General features: G+C 38.2%; 1 protein-coding gene across 1 annotated transcript; it reads left to right on the plus strand.

Annotated features, from left to right (window-relative positions):
* The first annotated feature begins 858 nt into the window (after positions 1–858).
* Positions 859–3,085, plus strand: LOC147948898 (uncharacterized). The gene is made up of 4 exons (XM_087469130.1): positions 859–1,255; positions 1,371–1,970; positions 2,283–2,787; positions 3,049–3,085. Exons 1-4 carry the CDS (start codon positions 859–861, stop codon positions 3,083–3,085), a joined length of 1,539 nt encoding a protein of 512 aa, XP_087325256.1.
* The last annotated feature ends 16,262 nt before the right edge of the window (positions 3,086–19,347 follow it).

A 19,347-nucleotide genomic window follows, 5' to 3' on the forward strand; every position in this document is an offset into this window, starting at 1 on the left:
CCGTACCGTATCCAAGTCGCGACCGCGTCTCCGGGTCACATCAGCTTGGTATCAGAGCTTCAAAGCTCCTACGAGGTTGTTTCTTTCCAGAACTCTTACTTTTCGTTTAAAGCTTCGATCTTGAGTTTATTGGTAGTAAAGGTTGCATCTTTTAGATCCATAGGACTCGTTTGTTCTTTTGGTTTAATTTGGTGCATGCTTAGGATTGCCAATCGTTCGCTTAGGTTGTTAGCTTTCGTATTTGTTCTTCGTGTTCATATCTCTGTTCCTTTGTGTTCTTGTGAGTTCACTTTTAGATCCTTAAAGCTAATCTTGCGTTTTATTTTTGTGTTTTCGGTCTTAGACATAAAGCATTTCTTGTCGTGTAGCACTTTTACTTTTACTTTTTCTTTATTTTTTTTAGTCATAGGTTTGAATGTGTCATAGCTGTCTTCAATCATTGTTGGTGAAACAAATCTTTGTGTGGTCCTCTTGAACGAGTGAGACTCACGTGTGTTATTCTTTTTGCGAGGTTTAAATTCAAATTTACACCGCGAAGCCGCACCACGTCACCAACGACCAGTCCGTACGATGGCCGAAGAAGTTCCACCAGCGCCTCCAGAGATTGGTGTCACCCTCGCCGCATTACGTACCGGTCTAGAGCAACTTGCTGACCATCTCACGAGGATTGAACTTATGAATCCTCCCCGCGAAGACCCGTTGCCCGTTAGACGACCATGACAAGAGCCAGCGAGCGATCAGTCCGATGAGGACTTTGAACCGAGGCCTAGACAGCGACACCGCTATGAAGATCAAGACGACGAAGCTCCAAGACGTCACGAGCCGAACCACAAGATGATTCCACCCACGTTCGCGGGCATGTCAGACCCCGAGGCCTATCTTGAATGGGAGAGCCATATGAATCACTTATACTCATGTCACGCCTATCCGGAGCTGCGAAAGGTCCAATACGCTGTGGCACAATTCACTGATCACGCCCTTACCTGGAGGGATCGACTCGAAGCTGAGCAACGACGCAACCGTGACCGACCTATCACCGTTTGGGATGTCTTGAAAGCGGAGATGCGAAGGCACTACGTGCCTCCATACTACCACCGCGAGCTCCAGAAGAAGTTTCGGCGACTCACGCAAGACGCACGAAATGTGGAGGAATATTACGAAGAGTTTGAACACTTGCGCAACCGTTTGCAAGTCGATGACTCTGAAGAGTCACTCATGGCTCAGTTCTTGGATGGACTGCAAGAGCGCATCGCGCGCAAAGTCGAGCGCCAACCCTATCAAACCTTTGAAGAGTTGTTGCATCTCTCGGTGCAAATTGAGACTCAAATCAAGAAGAAGAGCGCCTCTGCACCTCATGGCCAAACTCTAAGGAGTTACGAATTGGACCCCTAACGCGTCGCCATCAAACCGAATGCCAGAAAAGCCAAAGGTGACCAGTGCGGACTCGAGATTTAAACCTAGGGAGCCGGCCACCAATGAGCGCCAAGATCCGCGACGCAACGTCACCGACGTCCGGAGCCGAGACATTATATGTTTCAAGTGTCAAGGGAGAGGCCATTACGCTCGTGATTGTCCGAACGCACGGACAATGATATTGACCGAGGCTGGCAAGATCGAGTCCGACGATGAGGCCACCGAAGAGAATGTGCGAGGAGAATCTGAGCTGGAAGAAGCTGTTGCGGAACCCGAGGTTGGAGAACTGCTAATGATACGCCGCATTTTGAACGCCGGCGTAGCCACTAATGACGCCAACCAACATGACAACATCTTCCACACGAGATGCACTGTAAGTGGTCGTGTTTGTGGCTTGATAATAGACGGAGGTTCTTGCACTAACGTGGCAAGTTCCAGTCTTGTCAAGAAACTTTTTCTTGAAACCACAACCCACCCCCGTCCTTACCGCTTGAGATGGTTAAATGATAAGACCGTGATCCATGTAAAGGAACAGGTCACAGTCCCATTCAGTGTCGGTTTGTATAAGGACCAAGTCCTATGTGATGTAGTGCCTATGCAAGCTAGCCACCTCTTATTGGGGCGTCCATGGCAGTTTGATAAGCGCACCACACATTGCGGCCACACTAACCAATACTTTTTCGTTCATGACAACAAACGTATTTGCTTGAAACCCTTGAGCCCCACGCAAGTTCATGAATTGCAAGACAAGTTGTCTAAAGACTCGAACGATAAAAAGAATTTCTTGATTCAGTATGGCGATGTTAGAAAGTCCCTTAAGGACTCAGCCCAAGTGATTTTGATGGTATTTTGAGATGCGTTGCTTTCAGGTCTTGATAGCTCACTAGAAGCCTTACCGGAGGTCATACGCGGCGTCCTTAAACGTTTCGCTGATGTGTTCCCCGAGGAATTTCCCGAAGGCCTACCACCAATCAGAGGCATCGAGCATCAGATCGATCTCGTGCCAGGCGTGCAGTTTCCCAACCGTCCAGCCTACCGTGTCAACCCCGAAGAGGCGAAGGAGCTTGAGCGACAAGTCAAAGAACTTATGGCGCAAGGCTATGTTCGAGAGAGCTTGAGTCCGTGTACCGTACCAGTGCTCCTAGTCCCAAAGAAAGACGGATCATGGAGGATGTGCGTTGACTGTCGAGCCGTCAACAACATCACCATCAAGTATCGACACCCGATCCCACGCCTTAATGACATGCTCGACGAACTAAGTGGCGCCAGCGTCTTCTCAAAGATCGACTTGAAGAGCGGCTACCATCAAGTTCGAATGAAGGAGGGTGACGAGTGGAAAACGGCCTTCAAGACAAAACAGGGTTTGTACGAATGGTTTGTAATGCCATTCGGTCTTTCTAACGCCCCCTCTACCTTTATGCGTCTTATGAACCATGTTTTGAGATCGTTTATCAATAAATTCGTAGTGGTTTATTTTGACGATATATTAGTGTATAGTTCTAGCTTGACCGATCATGTAAACACCTAGAGGCTGTCTTGTTTACTCTCCGCGAAGAGCAACTCTACGCAAACTTGAAAAAGTGCGTGTTTGCTGCTAATAAATTGGTCTTTTTAGACTTTGTTGTGAGTTCGCAGGGCCTCAAAGTCGATGGAGAGAAGATACGCGCACTAGAGGAGTGGCCCACGCCAACGAGCATCACTCAAGTCCGATCGTCCCACGGCCTAGCAAGCTTTTACCGGAGGTTCGTGCGAGACTTCAGTACGGTTGCCGCGCCAGTCACCTCTATGATCAAGAAGAACAGCGAGTTTCGATGGGGAGAGGAACAAGATAAGGCGTTTACCGAACTCAAGAAACACCTCACTCAAGCCCCCTTGCTCACATTTCCTGACTTTAACAAAACTTTTGAGGTTGAGTGCGATGCATTGGGAGTCGGAGTCGGAGCTGTCTTGACTCAAGGAGGCATACCGGTGGCGTACTTTAGTGAGAAGCTTAGTGGAGCTACACTTAACTACCCTACATATGACAAGGAGTTATACGCCCTCGTTCGTGCCATGGAGGTTTGGCAACACTATCTATTAGCAAGAGAGTTTGTGATTCACACTGATCACGAAACTCTAAAGCACCTCCGCGGCCAGACCAACCTCAAGAGACGTCATGCGAAGTGGTTGGAGTTTATTGAGTCGTTTCCCTACGTCATTAAGTACAAGAAGGGCAAAGAGAACGTAGTCGCCGATGCCTTATCGAGACGGCATGCATTGATCGCCACAATGGACGCGCGAGTATTGGGTTTTGAAAGCATCAAGGATGCTTATGCTGGAGATGCTGAATTTGGAGATTGCTTCCATAACCATGGGAAGGGAATCTACACCAAGTTCTACCTTCACGAAGGGTTCTTGTTCAGAGGAAGATGGTTGTGTATACCAAATGGATCTATCCGGGAGTTGCTTGTTCGTGAAGCTCATAGTGGAGGTTTAGCGGGTCATTTTGGCATCACAAAGACCTTGGCCGTGCTCAAGGAGCATTTTTATTGGCCAAAGATGCGAAGTATGGTGGAGAAGCACGTCGGTCGTTGCATTGTTTGTCGCACCTCCAAGTCGACAACTCACCCGCACGGCCTCTACTTGCCCTTGCCCGTGTCCACCGCACCATGGATCGATCTCTCCATGGATATCATCCTCGGCCTACCCCTGTTGGCGCATAGAGATAGTATCATGGTGGTTGTTGATAGGTTTTCAAAGATGGCTCACTTCATCCCGTGCCACAAGAACAATGATGCTGTGCAATTGGCGAATTTGTTCTTTAGTCAGGTCATAAGGCTTCATGGCGTTCCGCGCACCATCATATCCGATCGGGATTCCAAGTTTCTTGGCCATTTCTGGCGCACTATTTGGCGAAAGCTTGGGATGAAGCTCACCCTCAGACCGACGGCCAAACGGAGGTCGTCAACAGATCAATAAGCGCCTTACTCCGCACAGCTATCGCAAGCAATAAAGGCTCCTGGCTCGAGGGCATTCCGATCATCGAGTTCGCGTACAATCAAGCGGTGCATTCGGCCACGAAAAGGTCTCCGTTCGAGGTCGCATACGGGTTCAAGCCTTTGACGCCACTGGATCTCCTCCCGATACCACCAAATGAAGCTGAAAATCAAGACGGAGTCGCACGAGCATAAATGGTTAAAGCTTTGCACGAGGAGGTCCGAGCCAATATAGAGCGAAGGAACGAGCAGTATGCTCGCTTCCTCAACCGAGGACGGAAACCGATGTTGTTCAAGCCTGGTGATTGGGTCTGGTTCAAGGACAAGCTCAGCCCGCGAGGAGATGGCCCATTCCGAGTCATCGAGAAGATCAACGACAACGCCTACCGACTCGAGCTTCCAGGTGAGTTTGGTACGTCTACCTCTTTCAATGTCACTGACCTCGTTCCGTTTGATGTAGGTGAAGACGAAGATGTTTTGGGGACAAAACCTTTTCAAGGGGGAGGGAATGATGTGATCGTAGGACGCGACCTCGGCCAAGAAGACCAAGACACGCCGGACGCGACCGAGACGCATGACCAAGACGCATCAGACGCGACCAGGGCAACCTCTTCAGACGCGGCCAAGGCTCCAACAATCCTTCCCGGAGCCACCACACGTTCCAAGAGCTCAGTAAAGGCGGCCAAGCAGCGGCTCAACCTATTTGTCCGAACATTCGTCCAACGCTAGCCACCCCATGAAGACTCCGAAGGCTCAGTCCGCTTAGTCTTCACTCTTACCCAAGAGTGAAGACAGCTAAGTCGTTAAGCAAGGAAGTGTACTCTTTTTCCTCACTCCGGGTTTGTCCCAATGGGTTTACCGGAGAAGGTTTTAACGAGGCATGGAGCTAAACGCAAAACGCCTAAAGGCTAAGTTGCTTCACGCGCAAGGCCAAGGCGGTTATCTCTCTTTCCCTCTTATTTTTGGTTTAATTTTGAACTTGAGAATATTCTCTTTTGATCCTTATGTTTGTAAACGTTGGAGAGTGTTTGTGGCTAAGCGTGTTAGTCAAAAAGGTGATGATGTGTTCTCTTTGTAAAGGGGACACGTCAAAAGGACGATGTGCGGATCAAGATGAATCTGCGTGTCCTTAAGCTCCTATCTAGACCTAGCTATTTAATCTCTTCTTAAGCCCTTGTTCCTCCTTAGACTTGTATGAAAATAAAACTTTTCTTCCAGAGAGATTCTTGAAACTTGTCTCACTTTTTTCTTTCTTCAATCCGCAATTGAACCTTGAGAAAACCCTAACAAGCCTCGAACCGGGTTCGACCTTGTTAGAGATTATATCAAGAGGAGAGCCAAACCTCTTGTGTCGTCTCTCGATCCATTTGTATTTCCCCCTCGCTTCGCTTCTATATTTCCCCTTCGCAACCTCGAGTCCTCTGTCATAGGCTCTCGAGTTCTCCACTAAATCACATCAACTCGTCCCCACCATCGTTTCCACATCAACCGATTGTTCGCTTGTTCCGCATCCGTACCATCCGATCGATCCGTTTGTGGCTTCTTGACGTATCACCCAAACGGCTCGTTTGAATCCCTTCAAACTCCGTTTCCCTCGTTTGATTCACTCCTAGATCCGAAGCCCAGAACCTTTGCCGAGGAAAGTTATGCCGTTTGAAAGTTGACCGAGAGCTCAAGCCGTGACCATACCGTATCCGAGTCGCGACCGCGTCTCCGGGTCACATCACCCTAGATCTTTCACTCTGATCGATTCGAGCAATTCTGAATCTAGAGCATTTTGTGGTTTAGTGAAATTTACCAACTCAGAAGCAGTATGTGGAGATTTGGTTTATATAAACCCTACCTCTGTAAAATTAGCCATTTGAATCCTCTCAACTTTTTCATTAGATGAGTGACTGAAATCATGCAAAAGTTTAATTGCGATGTTAGTAACGTATAATCGTTTTTGCAAAAGTTTAATTGTGATGTTAGTAACGTATAATCGTTTTTGGTTGGTCGAAGACTATTAAGTTTGAAAGAGGTTTGGTTAATTTTTGTTTATATGCTTTTGGCTTTATTGTTAATTTCTCCAGCTTTGGATGCCTCGAGTGCATTCCCCTCATTGAGTTCGCTTACAACCAAGCCGTCCATTCTTCAACAAAGAGGTCTCCGTTCGAAGTTGCCTATGGGTTCAATAAATAAATAAAAAAATTGGTTCAATAAAAAAATTAGTTGCCTATGGGTTCAATTCATAATGTAATAAAAAAGAAAGAACAATAAATAAATAAAAAATTGGTAAAAAACAATAAAAAAATGTGGTCATGGTGTCGTTACTAACAATTGTAAAGCTTCAATTTTTATTTTACTGATACGAAACCCTAGATCTTTCACTCTGATCGATTTGAGCAATTCTGAATCTAGAGCATTTTGTGGTTTCAGTGAAATTGAGCAACTCAGAAGCAGTATGTGGAGATTTGGTTTATATAAACCCTACCTCTGTAAAATTAGCCATTTGAATCCTCCCAACTTTTTCACTAGATGAGTGACTCAAAACATGCAAAAGTTTAATTGCGATGTTAGTAACGTATAATCGTTTTTGCAAAAGTTTAATTGCGATGTTAGTAACGTATAATCGTTTTTGGTAGGTCGAACACTATTAAGTTTGAAAGAGGTTTGGTTAATTTTTGTTTATATGCTTTTGGCTTTATTGTTAATTTCTCCAGCTTTGGATGGCTCCAGTGCATTCCCCTTATTGAGTTCGCTTACAACCAAGCCGTCCATTCTTCAACAAAGAGGTCTCCGTTCGGAGTTGCCTATGGGTTCCATAAATAAATAAAAAAATTGGTTCAATAAAAAAATTAGTTGCCTATGGGTTCAATTCATAATGTAATAAAAAAGAAAGAACAATAAATAAATAAAAATTGGTAAAAAAACAATAAAAAATGTGGTCATGGTATCGTTACTAACAATTGTAAAGCTTCAATTTTCAAGCTTCAATTTTTATTTTAGTGATACAAAACCCTAGATCTTTCACTCTGATCGATTCGAGCAATTCTGAATCTAGAGCATTTTGTGGTTTCAGTGAAATTGACCAACTCAGAAGCAGTATGTGGAGATTTGGTTTATATAAACCCTACCTCTGTAAAATTAGCCATTTGAATCCTCTCAACTTTTTCATTAGATGAGTGACTCAAAACATGCAAAAGTTTAATTGCGATGTTAGTAACGTATAATCGTTTTTGCAAAAGTTTAATTGCGATGTTAGTAACGTATAATCGTTTTTGGTTGGTCGAACACTATTAAGTTTGAAAGAGGTTAGGTTAATTTTGGTTTATATGCTTTTGGCTTTATGGTTAATTTCTCCAGCTTTGGATTGCTCGAGTGCATTCCCCTCATTGAGTTTGCTTACAACCAAGCTGTCCATTCTTCAACAAAGAGGTCTTCATTTGAAGTTGCCTATGGGTTCAATAAATAAAATAAAAAATTGGTTCAATAAAAAATTTGTTGCCTATGGGTTCAATTCATAATGTAATAAAAAAGAAAGAACAATAAATAAATAAAAAATTGGTAAAAAACAATTAAAAAATGTGGTCATGGTGTTGTTACTAACAATTGTAAAGCTTCAATTTTCAAGCTTCAATTTTTATTTTAGTGATACGAAACCCTAGATCTTTCACTCTGATCGATTCGAGCAATTCTGAATTTAGAGCAGTTTGTGGTTTCAGTGAAATTGACCAACTCAGAAGCAGTATGTGGAGATTTGGTTTATATAGACCCTACCTCTGTAAAATTAGCCATTTGAATCCTCTCAACTTTTTCATTAGATGAGTGACTCAAAACATGCAAAAGTTTAATTGTGATGTTAGTAACGTATAATCGTTTTTGCAAAAGTTTAATTGCGATGTTAGTAACGTATAATCGTTTTTGGTTGGTCGAAGACTATTAAGTTTGAAAGAGGTTTGGGTAATTTTGGTTTATATGCTTTTGGCTTTATTGTTAATTTCTCCAGCTTTGATTGGCTCGAGTGTATTCCCCTCATTGAGTTCGTTTACAACCAAACCGTCCATTCTTCAACAAAGAGGTCTCCGTTCGAAGTTGCCTATGGGTTCAATAAATAAATAAAAAAAATTGGTTCAAAAAAAAAATTAGTTGCCTATGGGTTCAATTCATAATGTAATAAAAAAGAAAGAACAATAAATAAAAAAAAATTGGTCAAAAACAATAAAAAAATTTGGTCATGATGTCGTTACTAACAATTGTAAAGCTTCAATTTTCAAGCTTCAATTTTTATTTTAGTGATACGAAACCCTAGATCTTTCACTCTGATTGATTCGAGCAATTCTGAATCTAGAGCATTTTGTGGTTTCAGTGAAATTGACCAACTCAGAAGCAGTATGTGGAGATTTGGTTTATATAAACCCTACCTCTGTAAAATTAGCCATTTCAATCCTCTCAACTTTTTCATTAGATGAGTGACTAAAAACATGCAAAAGTTTAATTGCGATGTTAGTAACGTATAATCGTTTTTGCAAAAGTTTAATTGCGATGTTAGTAACGTATAATCGTTTTTGGTTGGTCGAAGACTATTAAGTTTGAAAGAGGTTTGGTTAATTTTGGTTTATATGCTTTTGGCTTTATTGTTAATTTCTCCAGCTTTGGATGGCTCGAGTGCATTCCCCTCATTGAGTTCGCTTACAACCAAGCCGTCCATTCTTCAACAAAGAGGTCTCCGTTCGAAGTTGCCTATGGGTTCAATAAATAAATAAAAAAATTGGTTCAATAAAAAAATTAGTTGCATATGGGTTCAATTCATAATGTAATAAAAAAGAAAGAACAATAAATAAATAAAATTGGTAAAAAACAATAAAAAATGTGGTCATGGTGTCGTTACTGTAACACCCGCAAACCAAATTTTGGTATTTTGGTAAGGGTGTCGATCGACACCTTCTCGTGAGGCATCGATCGACACCAGTTGTGGTCGGTTTGGTCGGTTCGTTTTTAATTGTCCGGTTTGCGTGGTTGGTTTAGGGAATCCCTAAATCGAGTGTAAAAGAGGGAAAACGACCCAAGGTCGTGTTTTTTGTCTGTATTCGCCGTTTTTGAGAGAAAAACAAAGAGAGAGTGTTCTTGAGCTTTTTGGGAAAATTGTGGGAGATTCCTTGCTGTTCTTGAGAGATTTGGAGCTATGAAAGAGTTAGAAGCTTGCTAGGAGGGAGGATTTCTTTCCTACTGGTCAGAATCTTCCTAGAGAGAGGTGAGTGCATGACCATGGCTTTTCTAAGCTAAGATCTCTAGATTTTATGTGATTTGTTGCTTATGTGGTTGTTTCTTTGAGTTCTCTATGGTATTTCGTCGCTGGTTTGGCTGGGTTTGGCTTTTGGGAATGCATGGGGCGGATTGGAGAAGATTGGAGGCGAGATTCGGAGTTTTTGATCGAAGGAAATCGCTGCTCGGCATTGGTGTCGGTCGACACCAGTTGGGGTGTCGGTCGATACCAACGCGAGGACGGCTCGAGACTTTGGCGAGTGTCGATCGATGCCATGTGGAGGTGTCGGTCGACACAAACTAGGGTTTTCGGGAGTGTCGGGCAGGGTGTCGGTCGACACCAGTATGGTGTCGGTCGACACCATATTGTCAGTGTCGATCGACACCATCTGGTGTCGGTCGACACCATCTGGTGTCGGTCGACACCCTTCTTTCAGCTACGACGGATTGCTGTGTGCTTTGTATAATGCCTGGTTTGTTCTATTGATTGCTGTTTGTAACATGTAGAGATCTTATTGCTTGTGTGTATAGCCCAGTAGATGGGAGGATTGCCTCACTGAGTGTTTATCAAATACTCATGCATCTCAATTTGTGTTTGTGGTGCAGGTAAAGGCAAAGTGTGATCGTGGAATCAAGGCAATGAAGAGGAGGATGTTCTAGGGACTCGATTGGATGTTGTCTGGCATTGCTAGGTTGCTAGAGTTGGGTCATTAGAAACATTGCTAGGTTGCTGGTTCATTGTTTCTTATTGTTTGGTATTGGGATATTGCCTTTGCTATAATATTGGTTTGTTATTGGTTATTATTGGTTTACTATTGGATATTGATAATGTTATTCCGCGGTTGAATGTGTTTGTGGTTAGGTGGCTAGTGAGTATGGGACCACTAGCTGTAGTTTATTTTATTATATTATATTTATTATTTATTATTAAAAAAAAAAAGGTCGGTCGTTTCAGTTACTAACAATTGTAAAGCTTCAATTTTCAAGCTTCAATTTTTATTTTAGTGATACGAAACCCTAGATCTTTCACTCTGATCGATTCGAGCAATTCTGAATCTAGAGCATTTTGTGGTTTCAGTGAAATTGACCAACTCAGAAGCAGTATGTGGAGATTTGGTTTATATAAACCCTACCTCTGTAAAATTAGCCATTTGAATCCTCTCAACTTTTTCATTAGATGAGTGACTCAAAACATGCAAAAGTTTAATTGCGATGTTAGTAACGTATAATCGTTTTTGCAAAAGTTTAATTGCGATGTTAGTAACGTATAATCGTTTTTGGTTGGTCGAACACTATTAAGTTTGAAAGAGGTTAGGTTAATTTTGGTTTATATGCTTTTGGCTTTATGGTTAATTTCTCCAGCTTTGGATTGCTCGAGTGCATTCCCCTCATTGAGTTTGCTTACAACCAAGCTGTCCATTCTTCAACAAATAGGTCTTCATTTGAAGTTGCCTATGGGTTCAATAAATAAAATAAAAAATTGGTTCAATAAAAAATTTGTTGCCTATGGGTTCAATTCATAATGTAATAAAAAAGAAAGAACAATAAATAAATAAAAAATTGGTAAAAAACAATTAAAAAATGTGGTCATGGTGTTGTTACTAACAATTGTAAAGCTTCAATTTTCAAGCTTCAATTTTTATTTTAGTGATACGAAACCCTAGATCTTTCACTCTGATCGATTCGAGCAATTCTAAATCTAGAGCAGTTTGTGGTTTCAGTGAAATTGACCAACTCAGAAGCAGTATGTGGAGATTTGGTTTATATAGACCCTACCTCTGTAAAATTAGCCATTTGAATCCTCTCAACTTTTTCATTAGATGAGTGACTCAAAACATGCAAAAGTTTAATTGTGATGTTAGTAACGTATAATCGTTTTTGCAAAAGTTTAATTGCGATGTTAGTAACGTATAATCGTTTTTGGTTGGTCGAAGACTATTAAGTTTGAAAGAGGTTTGGTTAATTTTGGTTTATATGCTTTTGGCTTTATTGTTAATTTCTCCAGCTTTGATTGGCTCGAGTGCATTCCCCTCATTGAGTTCGTTTACAACCAAGCCGTCCATTCTTCAACAAAGAGGTCTCCGTTCGAAGTTGCCTATGGGTTCAATAAATAAATAAAAAAATTGGTTCAAAAAAAAAATTAGTTGCCTATGGGTTCAATTCATAATGTAATAAAAAAGAAAGAACAATAAATAAAAAAAAATTGGTCAAAAACAATAAAAAAATTTGGTCATGATGTCGTTACTAACAATTGTAAAGCTTCAATTTTCAAGCTTCAATTTTTATTTTAGTGATACGAAACCCTAGATCTTTCACTCTGATCGATTCGAGCAATTCTGAATCTAGAGCATTTTGTGGTTTCAGTGAAATTGACCAACTCAGAAGCAGTATGTGGAGATTTGGTTTATATAAACCCTACCTCTGTAAAATTAGCCATTTCAATCCTCTCAACTTTTTCATTAGATGAGTGACTAAAAACATGCAAAAGTTTAATTGCGATGTTAGTAACGTATAATCGTTTTTGCAAAAGTTTAATTGCGATGTTAGTAACGTATAATCGTTTTTGGTTGGTCGAAGACTATTAAGTTTGAAAGAGGTTTGGTTAATTTTGGTTTATATGGTTTTGGCTTTATTGTTAATTTCTCCAGCTTTGGATGGCTCGAGTGCATTCCCCTCATTGAGTTCGCTTACAACCAAGCCGTCCATTCTTCAACAAAGAGGTCTCCGTTCAAAGTTGCCTATGGGTTCAATTCATAATGTAATAAAAAAGAAAGAACAATAAATAAAAAAAAATTGGTAAAAAACAATAAAAAAATTTGGTCATGGTGTCGTTACTAACAATTGTAAAGCTTCAATTTTCAAGCTTCAATTTTTATTTTAGTGATACGAAACCCTAGATCTTTCACTCTGATCGATTCGAGCAATTCTGAATCTAGAGCATTTTGTGGTTTCAGTGAAATTGACCAACTCAGAAGCAGTATGTGGAGATTTGGTTTATATAAACCCTACCTCTGTAAAAGTAGCCATTTGAATCCTCTCTACTTTTTCATTAGATGAGTGACTCAAAACATGCAAAAGTTTAATTGCGATGTTAGTAACGTATAATCATTTTTGCAAAAGTTTAATTGCGATGTTAGTAACGTATAATCGTTTTTGGTTGGTCGAAGACTATTAAGTTTGAAAGAGGTTTCGTTAATTTTGGTTTATATGCTTTTGGCTTTATTGTTAATTTCTCCAGCTTTTGATGGCTCGAGTGCATTCTCCTCATTGAGTTCGCTTACAACCAAGCCGTCCATTCTTCAACAAAGAGGTCTCCGTTTGAAGTTGCCTATGGGTTCAATAAAAAAAAAAATTGGTTCAATAAAAAATTAGTTGCCTATGGGTTCAATTCATAATGTAATAAAAAAGAAAGAAGAATAAATAAATAAATAATTGGTAAAAAACAATAAAAAAATTTGGTCATAGTGTCGTTACTAACAATTGTAAAGCTTCAATTTTCAAGCTTCAATTTTTATTTTAGTGATACGAAACCCTAGATCTTTCACTCTGATCGATTCGAGCAATTCTGAATCTAGAGCATTTTGTGGTTTCAGTGAAATTGACCAACTCAGATGAAGTATGTGGAGATTTGGTTTATATAAACCCTACCTCTCTAAAATTAGCCATTTGAATCCTCTCAACTTTTTCATTAGATGAGTGACTCAAAACATGCAAAAGTTTAATTGCGATGTTTAGTAACGTATAATCGTTTTTGCAAAAGTTTAATTGCGATGTTAGTAACGTATAATCGTTTTTGGTTGGTCGAAGACTATTAAGTTTGAAACAGGTTTGGTTAATTTTGGTTTATATGCTTTTGGCTTTATTGTTAATTTCTCTGGAATTGGATGGCTCGAGTACATTCCCCTCATTGAGTTCGCTTACAACCAAGCCGTCCATTCTTCAACAAAGAGGTCTCCGTTCGAAGTTGCCTATGGGTTCAATAAATAAATAAAAAATTGGTTCAATAAAAAAATTAGTTGCCTATGGGTTCAATTCATAATGTAATAAAAAATAAAGAACAATAAATAAATAAAAAAATTTGGAAAAAAACAATAAAAAAATTTGGTCATGGTGTCATTACTAACAATTGTAAAGTTTCAATTTTCAAGCTTCAATTTTTATTTTAGTGATACGAAATCCTGGATCTTTCACTCTGATCGATTCGAGCAATTCTGAATCTAGAGCAGTTTGTGGTTTCAGTGAAATTGACCAACTCAGAAGCAGTATGTGGAGATTTGGTTTATATAAACCCTACCTCTGTAAAATTAGCCATTTGAATCCTCTCAACTTTTTCATTAGATGAGTGACTCAAAACATGCAAAAGTTTAATTGCGATGTTAGTAACGTATAATCGTTTTTGCAAAAGTTTAATTTCGATGTTAGTAACGTATAATCGTTTTTGGTTGGTCGAAAACTATTAAGTTTGAAAGAGGTTTGGTTAATTTTGGTTTATATGCTTTTGGCTTTATTGTTAATTTCTCCAGCTTTGGATGTCTCGAGTGCATTCCCCTCATTGAGTTCGCTTACAACCAAGCCGTCCATTTTTCAACAAAGAGATCTCCGTTTCAAGTTGCCTATGGGTTCAATAAATAAATAAAAAAACTGGTTCAATAAAAAAACTTGTTGCCTATGGGTTTAATTCATAATGTAATAAAAATGAAAGAACAATAATTAAAAAAAAGTTGGTAAAAAACAATAAAAAAATTTGGTCATGGTGTCGTTACTAACAATTGTAAAGCTTCAATTTTTATTTTAGTGATACGAAACCCTAAATCTTTCACTCTGATCGATTCGAGCAATTCTGAATCTAGAGCATTTTGTGGTTTCAGTGAAATTGACCAACTCAGAAGCAGTATGTGGAGATTTGGTTTATATAAACCCTACCTCTGTAAAATTAGCCATTTGAACCCTCTCAACTTTTTCATTAGATGAGTGACTAAAAACATGCAAAAGTTTAATTGAGATGTTAGTAACGTATAATCGTTTTTGCAAAAGTTTAATTGTGATGTTAGTAACGTATAATCGTTTCTGGTTGGTCGAAGACTATTAAGTTTGAAAGAGGTTTGGTTAATTTTGGTTTATATGCTTTTGGCTTTATTGTTAATTTCTCCAGCTTTGGATGGCTCGAGTGCATTCCCCTCATTGAGTTCGCTTACAACCAAGCCGTCCATTCTTCAACAAAGAGGTCTCCGTTCAAAGTTGCCTATGGGTTCAATTCATAATGTAATAAAAAAGAAAGAACAATAAATAATTAAAAATTGGTAAAAAACAATAAAAAAATTTGGTCATGGTGTCGTTACTAACAATTGTAAAGCTTCAATTTTCAAGCTTCAATTTTTATTTTAGTGATACGAAACCCTAGATCTTTCACTCTGATCGATTCGAGCAATTCTGAATCTAGAGCATTTTGTGGTTTCAGTGAAATTGACCAACTCAGAAGCAGTATGTGGAGATTTGGTTTATATAAACCCTACCTCTGTAAAAGTAGCCATTTGAATCCGCTCTACTTTTTCATTAGATGAGTGACTCAAAACATGCAAAAGTTTAATTGCGATGTTAGTAATGTATAATCGTTTTTGCAAAAGTTTAATTGCGATGTTAGTAACGTATAATCGTTTTTGGTTGGTCGAAGACTATTAAGTTTGAAAGAGGTTTGGTTAATTTTGGTTTATATGCTTTTGGCTTTATTGTTAATTTCTCCAGCTTTTGATGGCTCGAGTGCATTCTCCTCATTGAGTTCGCTTACAACCAAGCCGTCCATTCTTCAACAAAGAGGTCTCCGTTCGAAGTTGCCAATGGGTTCAATAAAAAAAAAAATTGGTTCAATAAAAAAATTAGTTGCCTATGGGTTCAATTCATAATGTAATAAAAAAGAAAGAAGAATAAATAAATAAAAAATTGGTAAAAAACAATAAAAAATTTTGGTCATGGTGTCGTTACTAACAATTGTAAAGCTTCAATTTTCAAGCTTCAATTTTTATTTTAGTGATACGAAACCCTAGATCTTTCACTCTGATCGATTCGAGCAATTCTGAATCTAGAGCATTTTGTGGTTTCAGTGAAATTGACCAACTCAGATGCAGTATGTGGAGATTTGGTTTATATAACCCCTACCTCTGTAAAATTAGCCATTTGAATCCTCTCAACTTTTTCATTAGATAAGTGACTCAAAACATGCAAAAGTTTAATTACGATGTTTAGTAACGTATAATCGTTTTTGCAAAAGTTTAATTGCGATGTTAGTAACGTATAATCGTTTTTGGTTGGTCGAAAACTATTAAGTTTGAAACAGGTTTGGTTAATTTTGGTTTATATGCTTTAGGCTTTATTGTTAATTTCTCTGGATTTGGATGGCTCGAGTACATTCCCCTCATTGAGTTCGCTTACAACCAAGCCGTCCATTCTTCAACAAAGAGGTCTCCGTTCGAAGTTGCCTATGGTTTCAATAAATAAATAAAAAATTGGTTCAATAAAAAAATTAGTTGCCTATGGGTTCAATTCATAATGTAATAAAAAATAAAGAACAATAAATAAATAAATAAAATTGGTAAAAAACAATAAAAAAAATTTGGTCATGGTGTCATTACTAACAATTGTAAAGTTTCAATTTTCAAGCTTCAATTTTTATTTTAGTGATACGAAACCCTAGATCTTTCACTCTGATCGATTCGAGCAATTCTGAATCTAGAGCAGTTTGTGGTTTCAGTGAAATTGACCAACTCAGAAGCAGTATGTGGAGATTTGGTTTATATAAACCCTACCTCTGTAAAATTAGCCATTTGAATCCTCTCAACTTTTTCATTAGATGAGTGACTCAAAACATGCAAAAGTTTAATTGCGATGTTAGTAACGTATAATCGTTTTGCAAAAGTTTAATTTCGATTTTAGTAACGTATAATCGTTTTTAGTTGGTCGGAAACTATTAAGTTTGAAAGAGGTTTGGTTAATTTTGGTTTATATGCTTTTGGCTTTAGTGTTAATTTCTCCAGCTTTGGATGGCTCGAGTGCATTCCCCTCATTGAGTTTGCTTACAACCAAGCCGTCCATTTTTCAACAAAGAGATCTCCGTTTGAAGTTGCCTATGGGTTCAATAAATAAATAAAAAAACTGGTTCAATAAAAAAACTTGTTGCCTATCGGTTTAATTCATAATGTAATAAAAAAGAAAGAACAATAAATAAAAAAAAGTTGGTAAAAAACAATAAAAAAATTTCGTCATGGTGTCGTTACTAAAAATTGTAAAGCTTCAATTTTTATTTTAGTGATAAGAAACCCTAAATCTTTCACTCTGATCGATTCGAGCAATTCTAAATCTAGAGCATTTTGTGGTTTCAGTGAAATTGACCAACTCAGAAGCAGTATGTGGAGATTTGGTTTATATAAACCATACCTCTGTAAAATTAGCCATTTGAATCCTCTCAACTTTTTCATTAGATGAGTGACTCAAAACATGCAAAAGTTTAATTGTGATGTTAGTAACGTATAATCGTTTTTGCAAAAGTTTAATTGCGATGTTAGTAACGTATAATCATTTTTGGTTGGTCGAAGACTATTAAGTTTGAAAGAAGTTTGGTTAATTTTGGTTTATATGCTTTTGGCTTTATCGTTAATTTCTCCAGCTTTGGATGGGTCGAGTGCATTCCCCTCATTGAGTTCGCTTACAACTAAGCCATCCATTCTTCAACAAAGAGGTCTTCGTTCGAAGTTGCCTATGGGTTCAATAAAAAAAATAAAAAAAATTGGTTCAATAAAAATATTAGTTGTCTATGGGTTCAATTCATAATGTAATAAAAAAGAAAGAACAATAAATAAATAAATAAATTGGTAAAAAACAATAAAAAAATTTGGTCATGGTGTTGTTACTAACAATTGTAAAGCTTCAATTTTCAAGTTTCAATTTTCAAGCTTCAATTTTTATTTTAGTGATACAAAACCCTAGATCTTTCATTCTGATCGATTCGAGCAATTCTGAATCTAGAGCATTTTGTGGTTTCAGTGAAATTGACCAACTCAGAAGCAATATGTGGAGATTTGGTTTATATAAACCCTACCTCTGTAAAATTAGCCATTTGAATCCTCTCAACTTTTTCATTAGATGAGTGACTCAAAACATGCAAAAGTTTAATTGCGATGTTAGTAACGTATAATCGTTTTTGCAAAAGTTTAATTGCGATGTTAGTAACGTATAATCGTTTTGGTTGGTCGAAGACTATTAAGTTTGAAAGAGGTTTGGTTAATTTTGGTTTATATGCTTTTGGCTTTATCGTTAACTTCTCCAGCTTTGGATGGCTCGAGTGCATTCCCCTCATTGAGTTCGCTTCCAACTAAGCCGTCCATTCTTCAACAAAGAGGTCTCCGTTCGAAGTTGCCTATGGGTTCAATAAAAAAAATAAAAAAAATTGGTTCAATAAAAAAATTAGTTGCCTATGGGTTCAATTCATAATGTAATATAAAAGAAAGAACAATAAATAAATAAATAAATTGGTAAAAAAAAATAAAACAATTTGGTCATGGTGTCGTTACTAACAATTGTAAAGCTTCAATTTTCAAGCTTCAATTTTTATTTTAGTGATACGAAACCCTAGATCTTTCATTCTGATCGATTCGAGCAATTCTGAATCTAGAGCATTTTGTGGTTTTAGTGAACTTGACCAACTCAGAAGCAGTATGTGGAGATTTTGTTTATATAAACCCTACCTCTGTAAAATTAGCCATTTGAATCCTCTCAACTTTTTCATTAGATGAGTGACTCAAAACATGCAAAAGTTTAATTGCGATGTTAGTAACGTATAATCATTTTTGCAAAAGTTTAATTGCGATGTTAGTAACGTATAATCGTTTTTGGTTGGTCGAAGACTATTAAGTTTGAAAGAGGTTTGGTTAATTTTGGTTTATATGCTTTTGGCTTTATCGTTAATTTCTCCAGCTTTGGATGGCTCGAGTGCATTCCCCTCATTGAGTTCGCTTCCAACTAAGCCGTCCATTCTTCAACAAAGAGGTCTCCGTTCGAAGTTGCCTATGGGTTCAATAAAAAAAATAAAAAAAATGGGTTCAATAAAAAAATTAGTTGCCTATGGGTTCAATTCATAATGTAATATAAAAGAAAGAACAATAAATAAATAAAAAAATTGGTAAAAAAAAATAAAACAATTTGGTCATGGTGTCGTTACTAACAATTGTAAAGCTTCAATTTTCAAGCTTCAATTTTCAAGCTTCAATTTTTATTTTAGTGATACGAAACCCTAGATCTTTCACTCTGATCGATTAGAGCAATTCTGAATCTAGAGCATTTTGTGGTTTTAGTGAACTTGACCAACTCAGAAGCAGTATGTGGAGATTTTGTTTATATAAACCCTACCTCTGTAAAATGAGCCATTTGAATCCTCTCAACTTTTTCATTAGATGAGTGACTCAAAACATGCAAAAGTTTAATTGCGATGTTAGTAACGTATAATCGTTTTTGCAAAAGTTTAATTGCGATGTTAGTAACGTATAATCATTTTTGGTTGGTCGAAGACTATTAAGTTTGAAAGAGGTTTGGTTAATTTTGGTTTATATATTTTTGGCTTTATTGTTAATTACTCCAGCTTTGGATGGCTCGAGTGCATTCCCCTCATTGAGTTCGCTTACAACCAAGCCGTCCATTCTTCAACAAAGAGGTCGCCGTTCGAAGTTGC

The sequence above is a fragment of the Camelina sativa genome, chromosome 2 (assembly GCF_030686135.1).
Source record: "Camelina sativa cultivar CO46 ecotype springtype chromosome 2, ASM3068613v1".
Taxonomy (NCBI): domain Eukaryota; kingdom Viridiplantae; phylum Streptophyta; class Magnoliopsida; order Brassicales; family Brassicaceae; genus Camelina; species Camelina sativa.

Bases quoted from the DNA above. Each gene is read 5' to 3' on its own strand.
- LOC147948898 (XM_087469130.1), top strand. From the start codon at position 859: ATGTCAGACCCCGAGGCCTATCTTGAATGGGAGAGCCATATGAATCAC. The intron at 1,256-1,370 runs GCAAAGTCGAGC...CCAAACTCTAAG, and splicing joins ACTGCAAGAGCGCATCGCGC to GAGTTACGAATTGGACCCCT. The intron at 1,971-2,282 runs GTTTGTATAAGG...CGTTGCTTTCAG, and splicing joins CACAGTCCCATTCAGTGTCG to GTCTTGATAGCTCACTAGAA.